Source organism: Aedes albopictus, chromosome 2 (genome assembly GCF_035046485.1).
Source record: "Aedes albopictus strain Foshan chromosome 2, AalbF5, whole genome shotgun sequence".
In the NCBI taxonomy this organism is placed as follows: Eukaryota; Metazoa; Arthropoda; class Insecta; order Diptera; family Culicidae; genus Aedes; species Aedes albopictus.
Window position 1 is genome coordinate 386,742,372 of NC_085137.1, and position 25,907 is coordinate 386,768,278.

The 25,907-nt window shown below is 41.7% G+C and overlaps 1 protein-coding gene across 1 annotated transcript; it reads right to left on the reverse strand.

The window, feature by feature from the left end:
* On the reverse strand, positions 1-25,894 carry LOC109399417 (uncharacterized). The gene is made up of 3 exons (XM_062853167.1): positions 25,785-25,894; positions 24,264-25,275; positions 1-1,273 (listed from the first exon to the last, which is right to left on the reverse strand). Exons 2-3 carry the CDS (start codon positions 25,255-25,257, stop codon positions 225-227), a joined length of 2,043 nt encoding a protein of 680 aa, XP_062709151.1. The 5' UTR covers positions 25,258-25,275; positions 25,785-25,894; the 3' UTR covers positions 1-224.
* Between the last annotated feature and the right edge of the window lie 13 nt (positions 25,895-25,907).

Below are 25,907 nucleotides of genomic sequence, written 5' to 3' on the forward strand. Positions count from 1 at the left end.
TAGGAGAAGATTGACCAAAATGATAATGTATATTTTGCTCTTCATATTGAGGTACTTCCGCATCAGCGAGATTTTTACGGCGACAATCCTTGGTCAGAAAGTTGGATTTCCGGACTTTCGTTCCTCAACAAATTTAATCATCATCTTACCCCTACCTACCTCTATACTTATCAGTGCAGCATGCCGTGTAAGCTCAAACCCATTTTTATTATTCTAAAAAACCTCTACGGAATCACGTGCTTCCTAAAAGGCATGTCACACAGGCAGCAGTCCATCCAGTAGATAACGAGCTGACCCCCGTCGGCGCAGAAAATCTCCGCCAGCAGCTGCCCATCCAACGAGCACCGATCGCACATTTCGCACATCGTTTCCACGTGACCCATGGCGATTTGCTGTTTGGTGATCGAACAGCGGAATGTTTGGTGATTCTCGGCGCAGCTGAGCTTGGTATCGGGAATTGGCCCGTCACAGAAGGTGCACTCCTCGGGATACAGCTCTTGCTGGGATGTGGCAAGCAGTTCGTTCGCCCGGGTGATCACTTCCTCCATGGGCGGTTTCAGCAGCAGGTGTACGTGCTCGTAATCGCCGGGAAAGTTATCTTCAACGAATTCCTGGATAAAGTTACGCAAACAACGAATGGTCAGTAGCTGCTGATAGCTCAGTTCGCTAAGGGCGTGGCGCACGTGCAAAAAGTATGCTATGACTTTCGCCGCGTGGAGAATTTCGATAACCATTCGAAGAAATTGCAACTGATTGTACAGAACTTCGGCGACTGCTTGGCAACGTTTTTTGAAGTGGCTTAATCTTGCACCTAACTGAACCAGCTGCAGCTTGAGGTGGTAGGCGTATCCATCGTCCACATTGGCACTGTGGGATGCTCTCAGTTCGAGGGGTTTTACCGCATCCGGATTTCGGTTTCCGCTGAATCGAACAACTTCAGCGCAATCGTAAAACTTGGTCATTCGTAGAGTGGGATTGTTCAGCAACAGCTGCAACGCATCGCATACGTTAAACTTGCAGAAGAACACAACCGTTGGTGTTCGCAACCCCAGACGATCGAAACTCTTCGATGGATAGCCTATGAAAAGCCAGCAGGATCGATTGCGCGACGCCGTCATGCCATATATCGAGTACTTGCTGAGATTCAGATCCGATTTGACGGGTGTGTGTTCGATCAACAGTTGATCACCTTTGATGATTTTGATGTCTACGCAGAACACCATTCCCGGAAGGGTGCATACAATGTAGCGGTGGGGAGCTAGTTGTTGGAGACCTGGAATTAATTGTTGAGAAAAAATCAACACTTAGTTTTTTATTCACTCGATCTAAACTAAAACTAATTTCTTATGCAAGTATGTTAAACTTTAATTTGAAATAATATCCGATCGTAGATTTTTTTTTCTATCAAATTCATGTTCACAGTAATTGTAATTGTGATTATTGAACGTACGTGTTCCTATTAGTTGGCACGGTAATGGCTGGATATGTGCGTAATTCAGATCCCATTGTGATCCACTAGCATCTGCCCAGCAACTCCTATCCCTACCTCCTCGTGGTACCGGCAGGAAACCATGAGCAACCTTAGGGAACATCGGGTAACCAACCCCCCGGTGGGAACTTTGGACGTAGGCTGACAGGGAAGGGGGAGTTTGCTTCGGCAAACATGAGCGTCTGTTTTCCGGTTGGAGTGGCTCACAACAGCGTCTGATCCCCATGTTAGGGGCGGCTGATCAACGTCCGAGTGCCAGGGAAGGACTCTAAGCTCAACTGTGCACTATGGTCCTCCGAAAAGTAGGGGGTTGGTGTCAGGCCCTACGAGCCAGAAGTAAAAAAAAACATCGTAGCGGAAAATCAGCAACAGAATAATACGAACCGAGACGCCCAGAAAAGTTGGCCACCTGTTTGCATCGGCTGATAGTCAGGATCTGGGAAACCGAACAGCTACCGGAGGAGTGGAAGGAAGGGGTAATCTGCCCCATTCACAAGAAAGGCGACCATTTGGAATGTGAGAACTTCAGGGCGATCACTATTTTGAATGCTGCCTACAAAGTGCTATCCCAGATCATCTTCCGTCGTCTGTCTCATTTGTTTTAGAATGAGTTCGTGGGAAGTTATCAAGCCGGCTTCATCGACGGCCGGTCGACAACGGACCAGATCTTTACCGTACGGCAAATCCTCCAGAAATGCCGTGAATACCAGGTCCCAACGCATCATCTGCTCATCGACTTCAAAGCGGCATACGACAGTATCGACGATTCTATGACATTTCCCGGAAAATCATTTTCCGGATAGACATTTTCCGGAAAACATTTCCCGGAATGACCCGTTTCCCGGAAACCCATTATCCGGAATGCCCCATTTTCCGGAATGGAACATTTCCCGGAAAACTGTTATCGCTATTCCCAGACTCATTAAATTTCAACCTTTTTATGAAATGCAAAATAATACACTCATTTTGGTTGATATTCATTGAAGAATTTAGACAGGGCTTTCAGCGTTTTTTTTTTTTCAAATCTTCGAGAAAACATTAAAACATATTAGCAGTTATGATGCCGACAGTTTTATCAGCTTATTGCTAGAAGAAGGGAAAATCTCTAAAAGTGCAATTGACAGTTTGGCAGTTAAACAACTCTTTAACAGTCTAACTTGAAAGAACAACCCGTTTTTAAGAGAAGGAAAAATATCAGATAGAGTTAATAGTTTGGCCAGCAATCAAATACGTAAGTTTGTAACTAGAAAGAACAGCCTACTAAATAAAGAAGGGTAAATATCCTATATAGAATGCAGCAAGTGCCAATAAAACACATGTTGGCTACCATGCAAGTTACCATGTGTTTTATTGGCGCTTTCTATATAGGAGATTTGTCCTTCTTAATTTAAAAGACTGTTCTTTCAAGTTACAACGTTGCGTATTTTATTTGGCCGCCAATTGACTATTAACTCTATCTGATATTTTTCCTTCTCTTAAAAATGTGTTGTTCTTTCAGGTCGAAAAAATAATCCATTTTTAAAGAAGGAAAACCACCAAATAGAAATAATAGATTGGGCGCGAATCAATTCTATAACGTAACATCGTTAGAAAGAACAGCCTGTAAATTAAAGAAGGGCAAATCTCCTATGCAGTTAGCAGTTCAACTATATAAATGAACCTAGAACAGCCTTTGACGAAAAGGAAGAACAATTTGTTATTGAAAAGCCAGTCAAAATATGTCCATTCGGCTCAACGATGCTGGCTCTACTTTGTTAAGTGAACTGAAACGAGAATCGGAGTTCCATTCATTCATTAAGTTCTACAATCTTGAAAAAAAATAGAATATAGTTTAAAGGCTCGATTTTCTGGAAATTGATACTCAACTGATAAAATTAGTCGTAATAAGAAACAAAAAAAAAACAGATCATGTTCAAAGATTCTAAAATATCTTCTGAGGTCTCAGGCTTTCCTAGAATTGCCTTTCTGGGAAATGGGGCATTCCGGGAAATGTATCATTCCGGAAATTGGTTTTCCGGGAAATGGGTTATTCCGGAAAATGACTTTCCGGGAAATGGGGTATCCGGGAAATGATTTGCGGGAAATGTCTTTCCGGGAAATAGTATAGAACCAGTATCGACCGCGCAGAGCTATGGAGAATCATGGACGAAAACGGCTTTCCTGGGAAGCTGACTAGACTGATTAAAGCAACGATGGACGGTGTGCAAAACTGCGTAAGGGTTTCGGGTGAACTATCTAGTTCATTCGAATCTCGCCGGGGACTGCGACAAGGTGATGGACTCTCATGCCTACTCTTCAACATCGCTCTGGAAGGTGTGATGCGACGATCCGGGCTCAACAGCCGGGGAACGATTTTCACAAAATCCGGACATTTTGTGTGCTTTGCGGACGACATGGACATTATTGCCAGAACATTTGGAACGGTGGCAGAGCTGTACACCCGCCTGAAACGCGAAGCAGCAAAGGTCGGACTGGTGGTGAATGCTTCAAAAACAAAGTACATGCTGGTGGGTGGAACCGAAAACGACCGGATCCGTCTGGGTAGTAATGCTACGATAGACGGGGATACTTTCGAGGTGGTGGAGGAATTCGTCTACCTCGGATTCTTACTGACGGCTGACAACAACGTGAGCCGTAAAATTCGGAGGCGCATCATCAGCGGAAGTCGGGCCTACTACGGGCTCCAGAAGAAACTGCGGTCGAAAAAGATTCACCCACGCACCAAATGCACCATGTACAAAACGCTAATAAGACCGGTGATCCTCTACGGGCACGAGACATGGACCATGCTCGAGGAGGACCTGCAAGCACTCGGAGTTTTCGAGCGACGCGTGCTAAGGACGATCTTCGACGGTGTGCAGGAGAACGGTGTGTGGCGGAGAAGAATGAACCACGAGCTCGCTGCACTTTACGGCGAACCCAGGATCCAGAAGGTGGCCAAAGCCGGAAGGATACGGTGGGCAGGGCATGTTGCAAGAATACCGGACAACAACCCTGCAAAGCTGGTGTTTGCAACTGATCCGGTTGGCACAAGAAGGCGTGGAGCGCAGAGAGCACGATGGGCGGACCAGGTGGAGCGTGACTTGGCGAGCATTGGGCGCGACCGAGGAAGGAGAGCGGCAGCCACGAACCTTGTATTATGGAAAAATATTGTTGATTCAGTTTTATCTTGAATTTGATGTAATACTAAATAAACGAATGAATGTTTACAAACTACAAACTACAAACATGGCGGCGCTCAAAGTATCTAAATACCAAGGTAAGAGATTCCCTCTAATATTCATGGATTTGTGAGAAAAGGAAAAAGCAAAAAATAGTTATGAAGTTTGCGCTGATTTGTATGGGCACATCACTATTTAGCAAACTTTCTTAAGAAATTAAGCACTCTCATCATAGAAGCAATTATTTAATTGCATCTCACTGGATTAAAAGTGACCTCCATGCAATAAAACAGGAAATATCGCCATTTGAAAATCGATAACAAAATATTTTTTATTGGTTCTAAACATATTTTTTCAGCCTTTAGAAACATCCAAACTAATAAAACTTCACAAACTTTGCTGAAATAATGACATTTTAGTGTAAAAACACCAACTTTTCATAACTAACGCAGATGTGTTGGTGAGTCTCGATTTTGACATTTGCGGGAATCTCTTACCTAGGTAAATATTTAGATACTTTGGGCGGCGCTTACACTCGGCTTCCACTCAATCAGGGTTGAAGCTAGGGGTGCACACAGTGGTGGCAGCGTGCACCACATAATCCCCCCATTACACTAGAAATCGGACCCTGTGTCCTGAGGGTGTAATTTTAGTTCTATCGTCTGGTAACGGATGCTCACTTAATCCCTGGTCTGCAGTAAACGCTGGTTTGATACGATCAATTGAAATCCTTTGAGTCTTTCCGTTGATGCACACGTCCATGAATTTGTCGAACCGGTTCACTACTTCAAATGGTCCTTCATCCGGCTGTACAAGCGGCTTCTTAACTGCATGAATCCTGACGAACACGTGACTGCATTTCACCAACTGAGGATTCACAAAAACCGACGATTTCGCATGATGTGGCGGATCGGCTGGCTTCAGCTTGATGAAAGTCTCTCTTCATTCGTTTGCAAAATCCGTTCTACTTGTTTCGGTTTTTAGAACAGTTCAGGAATTCTCCAGGAAGGCGTAATGGTTGTCCGTAAACCAACTCGGCGACAGAACAATCGAAATCTGGTCGGAAAGCCGCTCGTAATCCTAGCATGATCATGGGCAATCGAACGCACCAGTGCTTCGAATCGACAGCCATTATAGCCGCCTTCAGGGTACGGTGAAAGCGTTCCACCAAGCCATTTGCTTGCTGATGGTAAGCTGTTGTACGGATATGTTCGGAGCCCATCGCTCCAGATAACTCACGGAATAGTTCAGATTCAAACTGCCTACCTTGATCGGTAGTGATGGTCTCTGGCACCCCGAAACGAGCAATCCATGTTTCATACAACGCATATGCTACTGTATGACAGCTAGTCATGTTTTTTAGTGGAATCGCTTTGGGCCAACGGGAGAACCGATCGACGATTGTCAGCAAATATCGATTACCATTCGATTCGGGCAATGGAAAGCGCTGGAGAGGAGCCACTCCCAACTAACATTTATTGTGAATGTAAACGTCAACAAAGCGTCCTCAATACGGCTTGATGCTGAGTTACTGTGTTGTACATATGGATGGAAGCTTCTATCACAGAACAGATGTGTTTCTTCGAACAAATGTGAAGTTTCGAGGTGGAAGTCGTGAAATTGTCGCTTGGAAAACTAGATTGGAATGAATTTCCATGGGAAAATAAAAATCATCAAAGCGTGCTACGCCGCCTCCCTATACTTGCTGCAGGCTAAAGCTTGACTTCCACCACCAGGTTCGCTAGTGTTGAGCTATCAAACGGGCAGTGCTTTTCGTGACGAAGATTCACCCCTGTGCTTCTATGCAAGCCCTATACCAATGAATCTGGCGAACTTAAACCACATGTTTTTGTTGTGCGAGCAGCTTCTATACCACGCAGTCATAGCTTTTTTCTTGGCTCCTATGTAACCACTAACTGAATAACATCTCAAGAAGGCGCTTTTTCAGCCTTTTCACAGTTGCTAAATAATAATTATACGGCATCCCCAAATTAATCGATTAAATACAATTAGGTTACGGATACCGTGACGCAATACATGTGGGTCTGGAATTATCGCTTTTAAAATTGAATAATTAAAGTACTTGCCACTACTTGGAATCGAACTCCGGATCTCCGTATCCACTGGTCCCGATGGTGTCCTCGCTGCCACACTGCTATTTATAAATAGCATAGAAAATAGCCCGTTTTGTTTTACTCCAGACAAGGCTTCATAATTGTGCCACAAGAAACCTTACCCAACTTAATCTTGCTGCAAAAGCTTGTGAAACGTCAAACTCAATAATGTTTACATTGAACAAGCTATGTGATTGCGCCAACAGATTCTTCTTCACAGCTTCTAGCTGAAAGAGTGCTCTTTAAACGGCTACGAAGCGCTGCTGTTTTGTGTTTTGGCAACATTACAAAACGTACTGTATAAAAGCAGCTTTTGTAGTGGCTGGGACTCTTACTCGACTTGCACATCTTCCGACAAATGTTCCGTCATTGAATTAAAGTGCTATAAAAGCAACTTAAATAATTTCACAGCACAGAGATGGATAGCTGTAAAAAAAATGTGTAGTAGCTATATATCCCGCTTAAAGTTTGTTTTGACAATAATGTTTACATCCGACAAGCCGTGTTGGTAAACCAACAGTTTCTTTATTACAGCTTCTAGCTGTAATGAAATCGCATAACGGCCTTTAAAGCGCTGCTGGTTTGGGGATTTATCAGTATAACGAATTGTACTGTATAGTAGCAGCTGTTTTGTTAGTGGAGACTCCTATTCGATTTGTTCAAGTTTTCACATCTTCCGGGAAATCTCCCGGAGTTGGAATAGAGTGGAGTAAAGGCAGCCCCAGTGACAAGCAATGGATTTCTGAAAACCGAGTTTGGTAGCTGTATGGTGCTTGTTTTGCAGTTGTGTATTAGCTTATGATTTATATTTGAATAGCTTCCCTTTTATTCAGCGTTGACTGCTTTTATTCGATGGTTACACAACAGAAAGCAAATGACTGAAGCTTATAGCGCTGAAAATGTTAGTTGGGATGCTGGCTCTGAGACCCAGTTCGCGAAGTCTCATGCAACTGAGCTCGTTGATCCAAGCGTCTTGGTTCAGTCGCTGAGTCTATGGAGCAATCAGTAAGTCTCAGAAAGTATCAACATCTTGATAACCATCACACCAGATCCGCTTTAATTAGTGTGGGGCGGGGCAAGATGGGTCACCTAAGGATGGATCACCGTAACTTTGTAAATACAAATCGTATTGGTTTGTATTCGTCCGCTACTCTTTAATACACTAGTTTGCAATGCTAAAAGTTGATAAAAAGTTCATTAAATGCAAAATATGATGTTAAACAAGCAGTTTTAAAAAGTGATAGATTTTGCACCGTGAAAAAAGTGCGGGGCAAGATGGGTCACCTTTTAAGTAATTCACATTTTCTCAACGAAAAACGTCGAAATATAAGATTTGTTCCGCATTCATATATGCTCCATATCCATACTAAGTAAACAAGAGGTACTAGTAAACATTTTATAAATTTATTTGGAATATAAAAATCTTTGCGATTTGAGTGGTCCTAAGGCGACTTGAAAATCGATGTTATCACTAAAAAATTATCATAATTTTATGTTATAATTTTGAGCGTTCATTCCGCTTATTTGATGTTATTTTTGAGATAGTCTTGTATAAAAAATAATTATATTCTGAATGCTCCAAAAATACGATCAAAATTTAAGGTGACCCATCTTGCCCCGCGGCCGTTTATATGGAGATTATATGGAACATATCGCATAAGAAAAATGGCTAAAACCATTTTGTTTTTTTATTTCTAATGAGAGTGAATGATTTTTCTATCAATGCCCCAAACTTTTGTATATTCATGCTGGTCATCTAGCAAAATTATTAACATAATCATATCATGAGTAATGCACCCGAAAATGGCACTGACCCATCTTGCCCCGCCCCACCCTAATTATGTTTTTGTATTTATGTAAATTATAATAAACCAGAGTAAAAATAAGCAAGATGCTTTCCAATGAATATATTTTTGAGACAAAAACTCTTTTTGAAACTTTTAGAATATTGTAGATGTCAAACCTAACAACCTACGTCAAAAGCCTGAGATTCTTGTTAAATCAATAATATTTCTAATTGATGAACAACAATACTGGACTGTAAAAACAATGTCAAATTCTGTTTGATTTAAATTCTTTTGACTTAAGGCGAAACTGGATCCATTTCCTCACTTTTTGGTTTTTGATATTTTATAAAATAACGAAGCAATATTTTCAAAATCGGTTTTCGTACACATGTAGAGTATGGATCAAGGTATCTCCTGATTTTTTTTCGTGGTGAAAAATGTTTTTCGTTTTTGCAGAAACCATTTTTGAATAAAATTCCATAAAAAAATGGTTTCTGCAAAAAAGGAAAACTTTTTCCACCACAAAAAAAATCAGAAGATACCTTGATCCATGCTCTACATGTACACGAAAACCGATTTTGAAAATATTGCTTCGTTATTTAATGAAAAATCAAAAACCAAAAAAATGAGGAAATGCTTCCAGTTTCGCCTTAACCTCCTGCATACTATTTCATAATTTCGGTAATGAGACCTCTGAAATAAGTTTGTATGAATTGAGGGGCCCAGATGCAAAGGGGTGTAAGTGACCATTTTGTTGATTTTGAACAGAGCAATCTTCGAATTTTTAGCTTTTAGGAACTTTTTGAAGATTATTTTTACGATGATTAGAAAAAATACTGTTTGCCACTGAGCGAATCAGGATTATCTCCCTAAACTACGGCTCACCGAAGGGCGATCAAATCTGAAAACGTGTCGCGTCCATTTTCTAGTATTTTAAGTGTGAATAAAGTCTACGTATTGTTGTGTTCTTGTTTACTCCTGGGAGTTTCAATACACGGTAATATGTCACGGCCACCCCAAACTTTAGGACGTAACAATTACAATAAATCGGATCGATTTTGAAACTCCATACATTTAGTAGGGTAGTGGAACCATTTCGGCAGAGCTCTTATTTTGGGCACTTCTCTGCTATTATAACTCAGTTCAAGTCGTGCTCTCGGTGCGATCGGACGTTTTTCGATAACGCTTTGTCTCGATCTATTATTTCGGACGTCTATTGTTCTCGCGACCGTCCATCGTCGGTTCACCTCACACCATCGATCCAGCACCGGCACTCGCTGGTCATAAACGCGATAGTTCGACCGTTACGGTAGACGGTGAGGTGCCAAATGGCCCAAACCAAAAAGTCCGCCGTCCTCTGATGGAATACCAGAACTCCCCGGCACTGCACGAGATTCCCATCATGGCCTCGACAGACCAACAAAATGCCACGTGTTCTAACCTCAACCGTGGTTACAACGTAGCTACCTCCAACAAGTTCAGCACTCTTACCGATTGTGATGCTGACACGCCCGCCGGCATCCAGAAGAAAGCCAACAAAAACGGAAAGGAGAAAATTCCTTTGGTCACGATTACCGAGACCAACATTCCAACAGTTCAGGGGATGGCACTGAAAGCAGGGGTTTCGATGTTCAATGTTAAGGTGAATCGGGACGCTGTGTTATTTTTCCTATCTTGCCTCTCTTTCTAACAATTTGCCTCGCGATTTTGAAGATGGTAATCTCGATTTCTATCGCACAGATGAGGCTGAAAAACAATCAGCATATGCACTGCAAGTGAGCATACACAATGATAGATTTTTGTTCCATTATATGAAGTAGAATCTGAGATTACCATCTTAGTAGCAACAGAGCAATGGCGGATATTTCCTCGACCGTCCCGTCCGCCCTTAAAAGAACATCAACAGGTGATGAACACAACATGAACACAACACAAGACCACACGAAACTAGTTTCGTACCTAAAACAGCAGAAAGCCAACTTCTTCACCTATGTGCGAGACGAAGATAGGACGACTAAGGTTGTCCTAGCAGGGCTTCCCGATTTGAATATCGAGATTGTCGCAGAAGCACTCAAAGAAGTCGAAGTTGTTCCAAAGGACATCCGCAAAATGACGCTTAAGAAAAAGCGGCACGAGGACCACGCTCTGTACCTCCTCTACTTCAACAAAGGAAGCGTGCAGCTAAACGATTTAAGGAGAATCAAGTCAGTTTACCGTTGCATTGTCGAGTGGGATTTCTATTCCACGAAAACGAAGGGGCCTGTTCAGTGTCGAAATTGCCAAATGTTTGGACACGGATCTACACAATGCTTTCGTCAACCACGGTGCGTGAAATGTGGTAACGTGCACAAAACCGTTGATTGCCCTCTGACAATCAGCCGAGAAGATAAATCGATCCAGCTTCCGAAAGAAAAACTGTCGTGTGTAAACTGTGGACAGCAACACACCGCCAACTTTCATCAATGCGTAAAGCGTCAGGAGTTCATCAACGCCAGGGATCATCAGCTACGTAAGTCCAGACTTCAAAGATCTCGTCGAGAGGAATTCCAATTCCGTCAAGAAGATTTCCCCCAATCCGGAACTCTTGGAGAGTTACCGCAAAGATCACATAATCACCGTACGCCGCTTTACTCCAACGTGTTGTCGCATCGTGAAGCGCCAGCAAATCGCCTCCAGTTCAAACAACATCAAACACACAGGTATCACCATGACACTCCCTCAAATCACGATCTTTTTTCACCCGAAGAAATCGTGGATATTGTGACTGACGTTTTCTCGAGCTTGAGCACTTGCATGACCAAACAACAACAGCTAAAAGTCATCTTTGAAATCACAGCTCATTACTGTTTTCCTTGTAATGGATAATTTGACGAGTAGCTTAACAATTTCATACTGGAATGCCAATGGCATTCAAAGTAAAACCCATGACTATTTCTGGAGCTCGATTTGAATAGGTCGTATGTGCTTTTGTCGATATAAAATTCGATCAGTTTATTTTAGTTATTGTAGCAATATGGAAGATATTTTTGAGACTTTTAATGATGAAACGGAAAGCTTATTTTGTAAGGATTCTGCTGTATGTATCAACTTTATTCAATTTCAACGGTTTTCGCTACAATAAGCGAATCCAACTGATCGAATTTTTAATCGACAAAAGCACATACGACCTATTCAAATCGGGCTCCACATTTTAGGTTTCTAATCAAGAACTACGTTGATGTTTCTCTGATTTGTAAAACGTTCCTCAAACCCGATGTCAAATTTGCTCATCCTGATTTCAAAATTTATTGTTTAGACAGATCTGAACGTCGTAAAGGTGGGGTCGCCGTGGTTGTGCACTCTAACGTAGCGCACTCATTGCTGCCTTCGTTTGATCTTCAAATCATAGAAACAATAGGCGTTGAAATAGTCACATCCACGGGTCCGATTTCTTTAATCTCTGCTTACAATCCTGGAGGAAACAGAGATAATAATTCATTTTTACAAGATATTCAAAAATTTACGAAAATACGCAAGTTTTTTTCATTTGTGGAGATCTGAATGCTCGACACCGTTTGTGGAACTGCATTCGAGCTAACACTGCAGGAAATATGTTGTTTAACGAGCTGCAATCTGGAAGTTTTGTAATTCATCACCCACCATCATCGACTCATATACGAACTGATCCGAACCGTAGACCTTCAACTCTTGACTTAGTAGGGGTAGGCGGGGCAATATGGACACCCTAAGGTTTTTGCCAACTTTACCAGGCAAGATGTCAAAAAAGTTTAGTGTTTTGATACATGTATCCTTTTAGAGTCTATTTAGCATCTATTGCATAAGAATGCTCACGAAGAAAAATGATTTATCCACTTAAAAAAATGTTATGAAAAATGTTAGTTTTTCATGACAGTCTTCAAGCATACGGGGCAGAATGGACACCCCCATGGGGCAATATGGACACCATGAGACTTTTACGAATTTCGTACATTATTTGCACCTATAAAGTCATTTCATTACAAAACATTAAACAACTATTATGGATGAATAATACGCCGAAATAGTTCATTTTTGTTCACTTAATTTAAATTCAGGCTGTTTTGGATAAAGCTTCGTTTTTGTCGGCATGTACAGCTGTGCCAGAACAACTATTTTCACTGCTGTCGTTTTTTGACCAATTTGTTTCACCCTATGTCTACTATAGTGAACATTTAACCGAAAATATACTGAAATCTAAGAATTTGGTTGGTTTGTGATTTAGGTTATATTTTTCCCTTGCCACTTCTTTCAAAAAGGTGAGTGTCCATTTTGCCCCGGCAGCAGAAGATATTTCCAAACTTGATTTTTGATATAATAAAGAAGAAAATATAAACATGTTAAGCATGTAAATACAGAAAAACTACTTGCATGTGTACTAGAAATATCAGGTTTTAATCGACCTGCAATAAATTAATCACTAAATCTTATTTTAGATGGTGTGAAAATTATAATTTTCATGCACAAAAAACGGACGACGCAACTTTTTCGTGTAAAATCAAGTATAATTTTAATTTCGAATGTTTCTTTCCTGAAACTACATTTTAGACAAATGGACTATATTCTCCATTCATTAAAAGTTCAAAAAAGTTCGCATATTTCAAAATATTGAGGGTGTCCATTCTGCCCCGGGTGTCCATATTGCCCCGCCTACCCCTATTGTCAAATGGCTTGCACTCAATATCGAACTTACAAACTATCCAAGATCTTACATCTGACCATATTCCTGTGCAATTTGAAATTGATTCCACAACGATTAGCTATTCTCACCCCAGATCCATTTCGGACTATTCTCGTGCCGATTGGAGAGGTTTCAAAACTTTTTTAGATGAAAACATCGATCTGCAACAACTTGATTTGAGCTCTGTTTTCAAAACATTTCAAATTGATAACTATATAGATTATTTTACAACCATCATTCATCAAGCACACGACCGGTTTATCCCCCGAACTGTTCCAGATAGATTCAAGTTGATTCTACCTGATGACATTCTTCATAATTAACGATTAAGAAATAGTCGACGAAGACAATGGCAACGTTATCGTAGGGACCAATACTTAAGATCCGTACATAACTTCACATGCAATTTAGTCAAAAAGCGCATTGATGAGTTTAGAAACAAATCATGGTCAGCCAATCTCCTGAGCATGAACAATGATCAAAACAATAATAAAAAGCTTTGGAAATTCTGCAAAATTTTAAAAAATAAGCACAAATCCATTCCGCCATTATCAAAAGATGGCAAACTACTGATTACCGACAAAGAAAAGTGCGAAGAGATAGGAAAACAGTTTGCTGAAGCTCATTACACTACCTTCTATGATGCAAGCCCCGTAGATCATGAAGTGAATACGTCATTCGAAAGCTTTTTCTCGAATCACAGATACCCTAATTTCGACCCCCACTATTTAGTGAAGCCTAAAGAAGTATCAAGTTTCCTGAAAACCTTACAAAACAACAAATCACCTGGCTTCGATCAGATTAACAATCGATGTCTCAAAAGATTATCGCGTAATGGCTAGTTTCCACCTGGTAAGTATGTACTGTGTAAAAGGATAGGACAAGTAATGGTCAAGTAAAACTTTTGCAATCAAAATTACTATAGCGTTCGCAGTTGATAAGTAATTCGCAGCCAAAAAGATTTGCCAACAGATGGCACTGTCATTCGATGTTGTCAGTCATGTTGTTAATTTTCTGTACGGAATAATATGTCGATGTATAGTCTATTTTACGAAACGACAACAGTGTTGATATTGATATTAACACTCACGGGCTTGGGCGCAACCTCCTGTCAAATTTTCATTCATGAAATGAGCGATCAGCTGATCCGAAACGTCTCGTAAACTGGCTCATTATTCCGTGAGTAAAAGTGACATTTCTCTTTCTTTTTGTTTCTTCTTTCGCACCAAAGACGTTAGTGTCCATTAAGCTGTTAGTACACAGGGGCCTTAGGCCTATAGTACACAGGGTTAAAGATTTGGCAAGGGAAGAACTCAAGATAAAACTTCTGTTTGAAATGCAACGGAATGCGGAAGCACTGTGGTATGTACTCCAAAAAAATCCGCAACTCTGCCGCTGCGGCAAAACGCAATGAGCGTGGAGTGGATTTCCTGCGGTTAATTTCAAAACAACTTCAGTTTGGTGAATAAGTTTGTTTCCTGGAAGAAAGTATTTATGTGAGAATCTGCAGCATTGCTCTTGCTCTGTCTCGCTCTATCGGTGGTAATTGTGGGACGATCTTGGGGACGATAATGGGAGAAAATTAGTGCAGTAAAAATCCAAAGATTTCAAGAACAAACAACCTGGTCAATCCATGAGATATAAAGAAGTTAATACGGAAGGAAATTCCAAGAATTCCATTCTCATAACAGAAAGTTATGATTTTATAGGAGTCCGAGTATTGTCCGAGATCCTGCAGGAAGCGGGAAATACTATTAAAAAAAACTAACAATTCGGCGAAGCTCCTCAAGTTCTTCAAAGAAGCTGCTGGTCCAAGAGAAGCTAATGATTTCAAAAGAAAGTTCGGGAGTTCAGGGAGTTTTGGAAAGATGGTGTTTTTGAGTTCCTCATGAAAATAGCTCTTAATTCCAGGAACAAGCTGGCTAGTTCTCGAAAGTTCATAAAAGAGTTCTATCAGGAGTTCCTCGATAATTCCTCCAGAATGTCCCCCAGGAGTTCACGGGAATTCATCCAGATGTTCTCCTCCAGTTCTTCCTCCAGAAGATTATCAGGAATTTCCCGGAAATTCCCGTGGGAGTTCCCCGGGAGTTCCTCCAGGAGTTCTACGGGAATTTCTCCAGAAGTTCCTCGGGCTTTCCTCCAGGGAGTTCCTCGAGAATTCCTCAAGGAGTCCAAAATCATCCAGAAATTCTCAGGTGAATCCTCTAGGAAATCCCCGATAAAACTTCCGAGAGTTCCCGGGTATGCCTCCAGAAGTTCCCCGTTAATTCCTTAAGGAGTATATCCAGGAGTTCCCCAGAAATTCTTCCAGGAGTTTTTCGGGAATCCATCAAGGGGATTTTCGAGAATTTCTGCAAGAGTTCCCCGTGAATTCTTGTAGGAGTTCCCCGGGAATTCTTGCAGAAAATCCCCTGGAATTCCCCAAAGAGTTTTCAGGAAATTCCTTCAGGAGTTTCCCAGGAACTCATCTGAAATTACTTCGGTAATCCTACGAGAAGTTCACCAATAATTTCACCATGACTTCTTCGGGAAATTTTCCAAGAGTTTCTCTGAAATTCTCGTGCAATTCTTCCAGAATTCCTGCAGGACTTCCCCGAGAATCCCCGGATGGATTCCTGGAGAAATTTACCGGAGAAATCCGCGAAGCAATTTCTTGAGCAATCACCAGAGGATCTTCTGGAGCAAATCTCCTAAAATTCCTTCCAAGATTTTTCCAATAATTCCTTCGGGGATTCCTCGAGGAATTTCTCCGGAGATTCCTCCAGGAATTTCTCTGGAGAATCCTGCAGAAATTACTGCAGGAATCTTTGGGGGAATTCCTGGAGGAATCTTTGGAGGAATTATTGGAGAAATCTTAGAATGCATTCCTGTAGAAGTCCTAGAAGGAACTCTTGGAATGATCCCGGAAGGAATTTCTGCGGGAATCTCTGAATCAATATCTGAGTGAACCCCGGAAAAAAATACTACAGAAATTCCTCATGGAGGGATTTTTTGTAGAACTTCTAATGAAAATCTCAGAGACATTTTAAGACAATCCTCGGCAAACTCCTGGTGGATTTTCTGGTGGAGCACCTGGAAGAATTTCAAGAGAATTTTCTGCAAAATCTCAAAGAAAAATCTTCGTACGGAATGCCAAAAGATTCATCACAAAGAATCCTTTGTGGATCTTCATTAAATTTCCATTCAATTCCCTGTGAAGCTTTGTCCCAGTATTTCTTCAAGAACTCCATGAAGTAACCGTCAGAGACCCAGCAGAATTCCTCCCACCGTAGTGCGAATCCGTAGTCTGGATTTTCCCCAGAAGCCTTTTGGGTGGCCTTATAAATTAAATCATTTTCCCCACACGCGCGCGAAAAAGTACATTTCAATTTCAATAACATTGCCTGAGGAAACGAACGAAATTTCTTCAAGTCCAAATCGTAAACAACATGGTGCCTTTTTCTTTCACATCCTTCTTACAGCATCGTTTCGTTAAAATGCTGTCAGTTAAACAAATGTCAAAATTACTTACGGAAAAAGGAGGAATTATACTTGAGCGCTCTACTTGGGAGCAGGAAACTAAGCTTAAAGCTCTAGTGCTTTTAACATTCATTTTCAATGCGTGCATAAAACTGAATTACTTCCCCTTGGCATGGAGACATGCTAAGGTTATAGCGATTCAAAAGCCAAACAAAGATCACACCGGTTCAAAGAATTATCGTCCTATTAGCCTATTGAGTACAGTGACCCCACACCGATGAATCACCTTAATTTTGTACACTATTTATGAATCACCATGTTAATCAAATGAGTGATCCATAAACTGTGGTCATTTTTGCCGATTCATAAATTGTGGGGTCACTGTAGTTTAAGTAAGATATTTGGAAAAGTTTTACTCAAACGACTCAATCATCACATTGCAGAAAATAATATAATTCCTAACACTCAATTTGGCTTTAGAAGCGAACACTCAACCGCTCATCAGTTACATCGTTTAACAAACAACATTAAAAATCATAGAGCCATCAAGAATTCTACCGGTTTAGTTTTGTTAGATAACGAAAAAGCATTCGACACGGTTTGGCACAAAGGGCTGATTTTTAAAATGATCAACCTGCAGTTTCCTAGGGACTACTACGAAAGACCGAATCACGAAAGGCCGAATCACAACAGGCCGAATCACAAAAGGCCGAAAGCACGAAAAGCCGAAGGTAACAAAAGGCCGAAGCACGAAAGGCCGAAGAGAACGAAAGGCCGAAGGTAACGAAAGGCCGAATGTAACGAAAGGCCGAAAGTAACGAAAGGCCGAATTATAAAAGTAGTCAATCTATTACTTAACCTTTTTCTTTCCATTACTTTTACCAATTATATCTATAACAAGAAAACAACATTTAAACAAATAAATATTGTTCAAAATAAATTAATCTTACTCAAATATGTTTGGAAGTTTAATATTTAATTATACAGAACATGGCATAATATGGTTATAACGGCAGCGCATAATGATATGAATGACAAATAGCTGGCCGAACAACTACGTTTGCAATATATCGGAGGAACGCTTGCTGTCCGCACTCGCTGACGCTCGTCGGACTTAAAAAAAAAAGATAACAACTTCTGTTCGCATTATACCTAGCATACTATTGGAACTACTGTTTTCCTTGAATTCGAATCGATGCAAATCCGGTGCCTCGGATATCGGATACTTCGGCGGCCTTCTGCCGCCTCAGTTCCTCAATCCTCCATGCGGCTACGCCGCATGATTTCCATTTGTGTGCATTTTACGTTGGAGTGGAACTACTGAAAAAATATCCAATTTAAGGTTATAAAATACTTAAACAACCTTATTTATATATATATTCTTTAAATAGATAGCGCATTTAACTAAACGAAAACCGAGTTAATATACTGCCCCTATTCGCATAACAGTCCCATGTTTGCTGGGTTTCCTATTCACATGGGACTGTTGTGCGAATGGGGGCAGTATACGTCTTTCATAATTCGGCCTTCCGTTACTTTCGGCCTTTCGTTACCTTCGGCCTTTTGTTACATTCGGCCTTTCGTGATTCGGCCTTTTGTGCTTTCGGCCTTATGTGGTAGTTACACTGGTTTCGGCCTTTTGTGATTCGGCCTTTCGTGTTAATCCCGTTTCCTGTGTATCTCATAAAATTGATTCACTCCTTTTTATGTGATAGAAACTTCGTTGTGACGGTAGGTTCTGAATCTTCTCAATTACATTTCATACCTGCTGGTGTACCCCAGGGGAGCATTCTGTCGCCCTTGCTGTATAATATCTATACACACGACATCCCAGATTTTGCAGGATGTGTACGATACCAATTTGCAGACGACGTTGCCATATCATCGTCATCGAAGGACCCAGTAGAAGTGACTATAAATCTCAACGCTAGCCTAGTTCAATATTCAAATTATTGCAAAAAATGGAAAATTAAAGTTAAGGAAAACAAAACTGAAGCAGTTTTTTACGAGATTCAGAAGCCCTAGGAAACTCCCAAATAGAAATCTAATCTTCAATGATGTTGATATACCATGGAAGGATGAAGCAAAATATCTGGGTTTGATACTAGATAAAAAACTTACTTTTCAAAAACATACTCAATACATACTTGAGAAATGTGAGAAACTAGTCAGAATTTTGTATCCTTTTATTAATAGAAGATCAAAATTGAACACTAGAAACAAAATTCTGCTTAATAAAACAGTAGGGCTGTGCATCGTGGCGGTTTATCGGTATCGGCGATACGCAATTCATCTCATATCGGTATCGGCGATATATCGGATTCCAAATTATCGATATCGTATCGATATCCGATAACTTTATTAAAAGGCAACACACACAAAAATGACGAATATGTGTGCCTTTTTAATAAAACATATGTTGCAAGTGAACATATGGGATCAATAATGTTGCTAAAATAATAAAACTTATTAAAATTAAAATTAAACTATTACAAAGTCTGACCTTAACATTTAAATTAATCGGAAATATCGGGAATAGTTAGCCTTTATCGTTATCGTTTTATATCGGTTTGAGCAATATCGGATATCGTATCGATAAATTTGATCCGATAATATCGATATTATCGATAATATCGATAAATGCACAGCCCTATAAAACAGTATTTAGATCAACTCTAACATACGCTTCAATAGTCTGGTCAGAATGTGCTCTATCTCATAGAAAAAAGCTTCAGATTTTCCAAAACAAATGTTTAAAAATGATCCACAACTTATCCCCATGGTTTTGTACTGAAGAATTACATGAAATGAGTCACATTGAAACATTAGATCTGATAAGCCAAACCGTAAAATAGAACAACGCGTGTACAAGTTTAATTAATTTATTTATGCATCTTCTACTGACAACGGTTGGAATTGAACTAAAAACTAAGAAGCACGCTGCACGCGTGAGTGGTCACCACGACGGTGGTCACCATGGTTACGCATGACGGTGCTGGCACATTCAAACGATGATTGCCTACTACGATGGTTTCATCACTCCTCCTCAAGAATCGTTTCAGCCAGTCCCGGTAATCTGCCTAGCTCATGCAACTTGACTTGTCCCATCGATTTGATAAACGTACTTGACAAATTCTTGAAGCGTACGATGACTTTTCGATTTGGAGGCGGTTCAGCTTTATCCGTAAGACGCGTCGGTTCATCGTTGGATGACCTTGCCAAATGTAACTCTTGGCCGTATCTCGATGGTGTCATTCCCTTGGTATTGCGAGTCGACCGACGCGGTTCTTCCACGATTGGCTCCTCCTCAAGCTGAACATATTCTTCTTGCTCCTCCTCATCTGAAAATCCCTCGAATTCACACTCCATTTCAATGGATTCGTTCAATGGTGCTGTTTGCTGCTTCGTAGGTGAGCCAAGAGGAACCTCCGTGTCCAGCTCATGTAGCATTACTTGTTTTGGAGTAAAACTGCGTACCGTATCCTTCATGGGACACTTGTCCAGGAATATAGCATCTCGACTGATGGTAATTCTGCTGGTTGCCACGTCCAAGAACCGGAACCCTTTCCGGTTTTCTTCATATCCGACGAAAATCATCCTTCTGGCTTTCATGTCACACTTTCGTCTCTTCTCTGCAGGTACATGCACGAGCGCTTCACTGCCAAAAACGTGTAGATGTTTGTAGCACGGTAGTCGTCCAGTCCATATTTCGTGTGGTGTCCTCGGTACTGACGACGATGGTAGCCGGTTCTGCAAAAAGTTCGCCGTAGTCACTGCTTCACCCCAGTATTTCGTCGGAAGATTGGACTCCGCTAGCAAACACCGCATCATGTCCATCAGCGACCGATTTTTCCGTTCTGCCACACCATTCTGTTGAGGGCTATACGGAACAGTTTGTTGCAGCACAATACCATTCTGCCGTAGATACTTTCCCAAAGACACGCTCGAATATTCGCCGCCACCGTCGGATCTGATGACACGTGGCTTCTTACCAAACTGGTTAGCGACCAGCTCAACAAACTCCTTAATTTTCTCCTCCGCTTCTGATTTGTTTTTCAGCAGGTATATCGTTGAGTATCTGGAGTGATCGTCGATCATCGTCATCACATAACGATTCCCCCTGGGAGTGGGAACGTCGATTGGCCCACAGAGATCGGTGTGAACCAAATCCAGTACAGCATCAGCACGCGATTCTGAAGGTGGGAAAGGTGCTCTATTCATTTTGGCTTCACTACATATGGTACATACTGACCTGATTCCGCAATCGACCATGGTGAGGTCAGTGCCCATCTTCTCGTCGACGATACGCTTCAACGCTTTGGGATCTCGGTGGCCCAAACGTCGGTGCCAGGAATGCTGACAGTCCTCACGGTGCGTGGCTGCGACTGCTGCGGCTTCAGGTTGCTTCAGTTGATACAGACAACCGTTACGTTCACCGACGACTACCACGTGACCGTCTTTCAGTACCTTGCATCCGGTACGGTTAAACACGACTGTACAGCCTTCATCCGCCATCTTGCTCACCGACAACAGGTTCCCCTTCAATTCCGGCACGTACAGAATTTGCTTCAACGTAACGGTGCGCTGCTCGCCGTGCTCGTCAACCGTAACGATGTTCCCAGAACCAGTCCGTTGAGATAGAACCTTGTTACCATCGGCCAAAGTAATGCTGCTGCTTACCTCCGATGTGACAGATGTGATAATCGCCGCGTTGCTGGTCATGTGAGACGTGGCGCCAGAGTCTAAAAACCACGTGTTTTCACAAGATTCTGCCAGTCTCACGCTAAAGCAAATGTTGCTGGGATAGTGCTCGTCGTCCTTCGTGATTTTTGCCCTTTGCGGTTGCACTCGTGTATCACCATTTCTGTCCTCCGCGAATTTCCTACAGTCCCGCCGGTAGTGGCCCTCCTTGTGGCAATAGTGACAAACCTTCTTCTGCTTCTCGGCTTGTTTCGATCCGCCGTATGTTTTCAGTGCTTTATCACTATCTCGTCCACATTCTCCGAAGCGGCGCTTCCACTCATCTACCAATTTGCCTTTGATGAACTCCAGATCAAGTTCCTCGTCGGGGCGACTTTCGAGAGCGGTAATGAGGTTGTCGTAGGAACTGTGCAGACTCGAAAGCAAAATGGCTACGATCCAATGGTTGCTAAGCGACTCACCCAAGGCTTCCAATCGGTTGGCTAATTCCGTTACCGTGGCAACGTGTTCGGCCATGTTGCCGTCCTCGTCCAGCTGCAAACGAATCAATTTTCGCAGCACGTGGATTTTGTTCACCAATGACCGCCGCTGATGAAAATTTTTCAAGCTGTCCCACATTTCACGTGCCGTTTTCGCCTTCATCACATGGACAAGCTGTGTGCTTTGCAGAGCAAGGCCAATTGCCGCACGAGCTTTTCCATCCTTCGACAGCCATGCCGCGCTTGGGTTTTCCGGCTTGTCGCAGGTCACCATCTCCAGCAAATCCTCCTTGATCAGCACCAGCTCCATGAGGTAGCTCCACGTCGCGTAGTTGGTTTCTCCCAGCTTTTCCATCAGCACCTTCGCATCGGCCATTTCTTCCAAATTTCCAGGTCACTTATTTTCGCAGAAATCTTCCTGGGCTCATAACCTGATAAGCCAAACCGTAAAATAGAACAACGCGTGTACAAGTTTAATTAATTTATTTATGCATCTTCTACTGACAACGGTTGGAATTGAACTAAAAACTAAGAAGCACGCTGCACGCGTGAGTGGTCACCACGACGGTGGTCACCATGGTTACGCATGACGGTGCTGGCACATTCAAACGATGATTGCCTACTACGATGGTTTCATCAAGATCAGTATGTAAATCGAATGAAAACGAATTATTATCAGAGATGTGCAAGTTCTTCATTTAAGATGTTACGTGCTTTCCAAGGTGCTTTCTAATATAATCTAATCTAATCTAATACATACGCAGCCAGTACAAGAAAGCATCCTGGAAAATAATCAGGTTAGATTACGCACGATTATTTTTCTTGTCAATATTGAAGCTTGTGGCATATTGAGAATATGACACAAGCGTCAAAGCGGCCAGGCCTACTGCGCAGTATTTACCACAAAGATGATTCTTGGAAATGCCTCGACTTCTACATTTTATTACATTGTGTCGAAACAATTCTAGAATCTACAGGGGTGGAAGGATGCGTGGACATACCGTATCAAACGCTCCGTAATTTACGAAATTGAACATGGTTGAAATATAATCATTATAGCAAAGGTAATTAAGATTTAAAATAAAATAAAATCATATATGTTGGAATGATCTCACCAATCTGCTGAGTAATGTTCGTTGTCCAATGGTATGCTTGACGAACTTCCAAGCAACGAAGAAGCAAAAACGTATGAGAAAATCACTTTACGGAACCGATATTTTCGTAGTCATAAAGTAATTGGAAGGCACGCTGAAACCTTCAAATGGTCGCCCGAAAAACTAAAATGCACTCCGATAATAAAACGTCACGCGATGAGAAAAATGGACCGGACCACACGCCACCACCTTTTTTGATTTTCTTGAAATATGTAAATTTACAATCTTATTGAAACAATCTAGTTGAAACTGGCACTGAAACTAATTGATGAGCGGGGTTTTTTGCCGGGTGGCATAGAACCGTCATCCGATTGACCAGCAGATGCGCGAGAAATCTTTTTTTTAGACGGCTCTTTCAAAACGCCCCTGAATCATTAAATTTAACACCGCTCGAATCGTTTTTCGCACTAGCCTAGATGGCTAGAACCTAGAATTACTCGCGAAATCACAATCCGTGAGGCGTAGTGCCGGTCAAACAACCCGCCGAACGGTGAAAATCGATAGCAGGAAAAAAAAAATTAACGTGACGAGCAATTGAAAACACGTCCGCGCGCGGCTACGACTACTGCGATCCTCCTCATTTGATATGTTACGTGCTTTGTGTAATTAGTATTAAGGTCTAGTTTTTAAGTTCTCGATCTGTTCAATGGTGAGGTTTTTTTTCATCTAAATGATTGTTTTCCTCTATTTTAATCCACTTTATATTTCCTAAATCATTGTAACGCAAAGTGCGAAAACAGATTTACTGTAATGATGAAAGGTTTACCCAGCTCATTATACTAGAATTAGGAATTTATTGTATTATATAACTTTAATTATGAAAATAAATATGATTGATTGATTGCTATTATATATAATTTATAACTAAGCCAATTTTGAACCATTGGAACGTGGTGGGATACTTATAGTATCTAGCAGTGTATAAAATTTTAAGTCAATTGGTTTGGAAATTACTGAGATATAGCGAAAAGTGCCCAAAATACCGGCCTCTGCCCAAGTGGCTCACTACCCTATAGGTTAAAAAATTGGTGAAAAACTTTAAACCTCATTTTATTGAAAGCGGATTTTTGTCCCACACATCACTTTACTTCTAACCCCCTCAAGTGTCACACTTTGCTAAATCCCACCGCCCCACTTTGTGTGACCTGATTTATGAAAGTTTTCTTTTTCCAGAAAATTAAAATTCGTATTTTGTTAAGGCTTTTTTGGAATTTTCAACTTACCTGTTATCATAAAATTGTTCATATTCTCCACCGCCACCGCGCGAATCTCGCCCTGCAAACTGCACGAGAAAATCAACAGATGCGTCCCCTTAACCACCAGAATGAGCAGCCGTTCGTTGTCATAGTCCACTTCTGACTGAACCTGTCCTACCATTAGGTTGTCCTCGGCCCAGACGTTGTTCAGCTGCTCGAAATCGATCACGCTCGCATCGGGCATCGTTTTGAATCCGTAAAGGCCAATTTTTCCGTTTTGCAGTCCGACCAACAGAAGGTTCCGCTCCTCAGAGATGGTGATCCATTTCAGCATCCGAACCGGTTGATTCACGGATGCTATGTACTGAATGCTGACACTGTCGGACATCAAGCTGTACAGAACAATGGTGCCCGACTTGGTTCCAATGGCAAAGTGTCCCACTTGGCGAAACGCATGATCACGCCAGCAGAAGCTCGTTATAAGGGCATCGCAGACGGCGGATCGCAGATGGTCGAACTTTTTGACTACGCTGTTATCGTAGCAGTGAGCCAGCCAAGTCGCCGAGACGTCCACATAGGGAACCCATTCGTTTTGGAAATCGTCGAATCGCAAGATGGAAAGCTGGCCCATGTTGGTCAGATTGGCCACCAGACAGACGCTGTAGTCCGGTAGGAGTCCCTGTGGGGACACCGCGGCCAACACATTGCTGATGTATAACGTCGCCACGTTCGGAATCATGGTTTGATCGAGCATGATCCTTGCCCGCTCGTACCGATTGCTGTTGTTGTAGATATCCACCTCTTTGGTCATTATTTGACCGGTGGGTTTTTCCTTGGAACATTCGAACCGGCTCAGGATGAAGTTTAGCGCACCGTCCTCGTTGACGTGCTTGTACTTCAGCTGGAAGCATTCCACACTTCCCTTGGTCCACGTGACAAAGTAGTCACCCGTGCTGGTAATGGCAAACGGAAGATTAACCTGGTCTGGCAGCTGCAAACTTCCAATCTCGTTCATTTCCATTATAAACCGGTGGAAGTGCTAAAATTGGTTAAAATAAGGCTGTTAGTCCAGGGAACTAACTTTTTTGAATCAAAAAGCATGCTTCATTACTAGGGACAATGGAAATTCGCGGCAAAATTTCTCAAATTTCGCGGGCCCACATTGCGAATTTCGCGGTGATTTCGCGGCACCATGTATTTGACCGTTTGAACCAATTTTGAATGCTAAATAAATGTTTCACTTGGATTTTATGAGGCGTAGTCATAAATTTACATAAAAAGTAACAAATTTAATGAAAAATTAAAAAAAAGTAGATGTAAAATGCATTAAATTTTTATATAGTCAGATTCGGAGCCGTAAATCACCCTACACTGTTAAAATTTATCAGCTAATTTATGTTTAAAAAATTAAAAATGGTGGGTTTTTGAGGTTATTTTCCAAATTTTCTCAGATTTCGCGGAATTTCTTAAATTTCGCGACCGTTGTCCAATTTCGCGGATTTCGCGGCTTCCGCGAAATCGCGAATTTCCATTGTCCCTATTCATTACCTAAGAAAAATTTCACGCGCGCAGAAGAAATATTTCAATATCTCAGCGTCTCGGCGCGCCACCAACACCGAGCAGCAGCGTCGCTACGAATGACTGGAATCAAAACAAACGGTTGTAGAAGTC

What these genes read in the sequence shown, in the direction of transcription:
- LOC109399417 (XM_062853167.1), bottom strand. Translation starts at nt 25,257, where the DNA reads ATGGAAATGAACGAGATTGGAAGTTTGCAGCTGCCAGACCAGGTTAAT. An exon ending in GAACAATTTTATGATAACAG is followed by an intron (nt 1,274 to 24,263) that starts GTAAGTTGAAAA and finishes AATTAATTCCAG; the next exon opens with GTCTCCAACAACTAGCTCCC.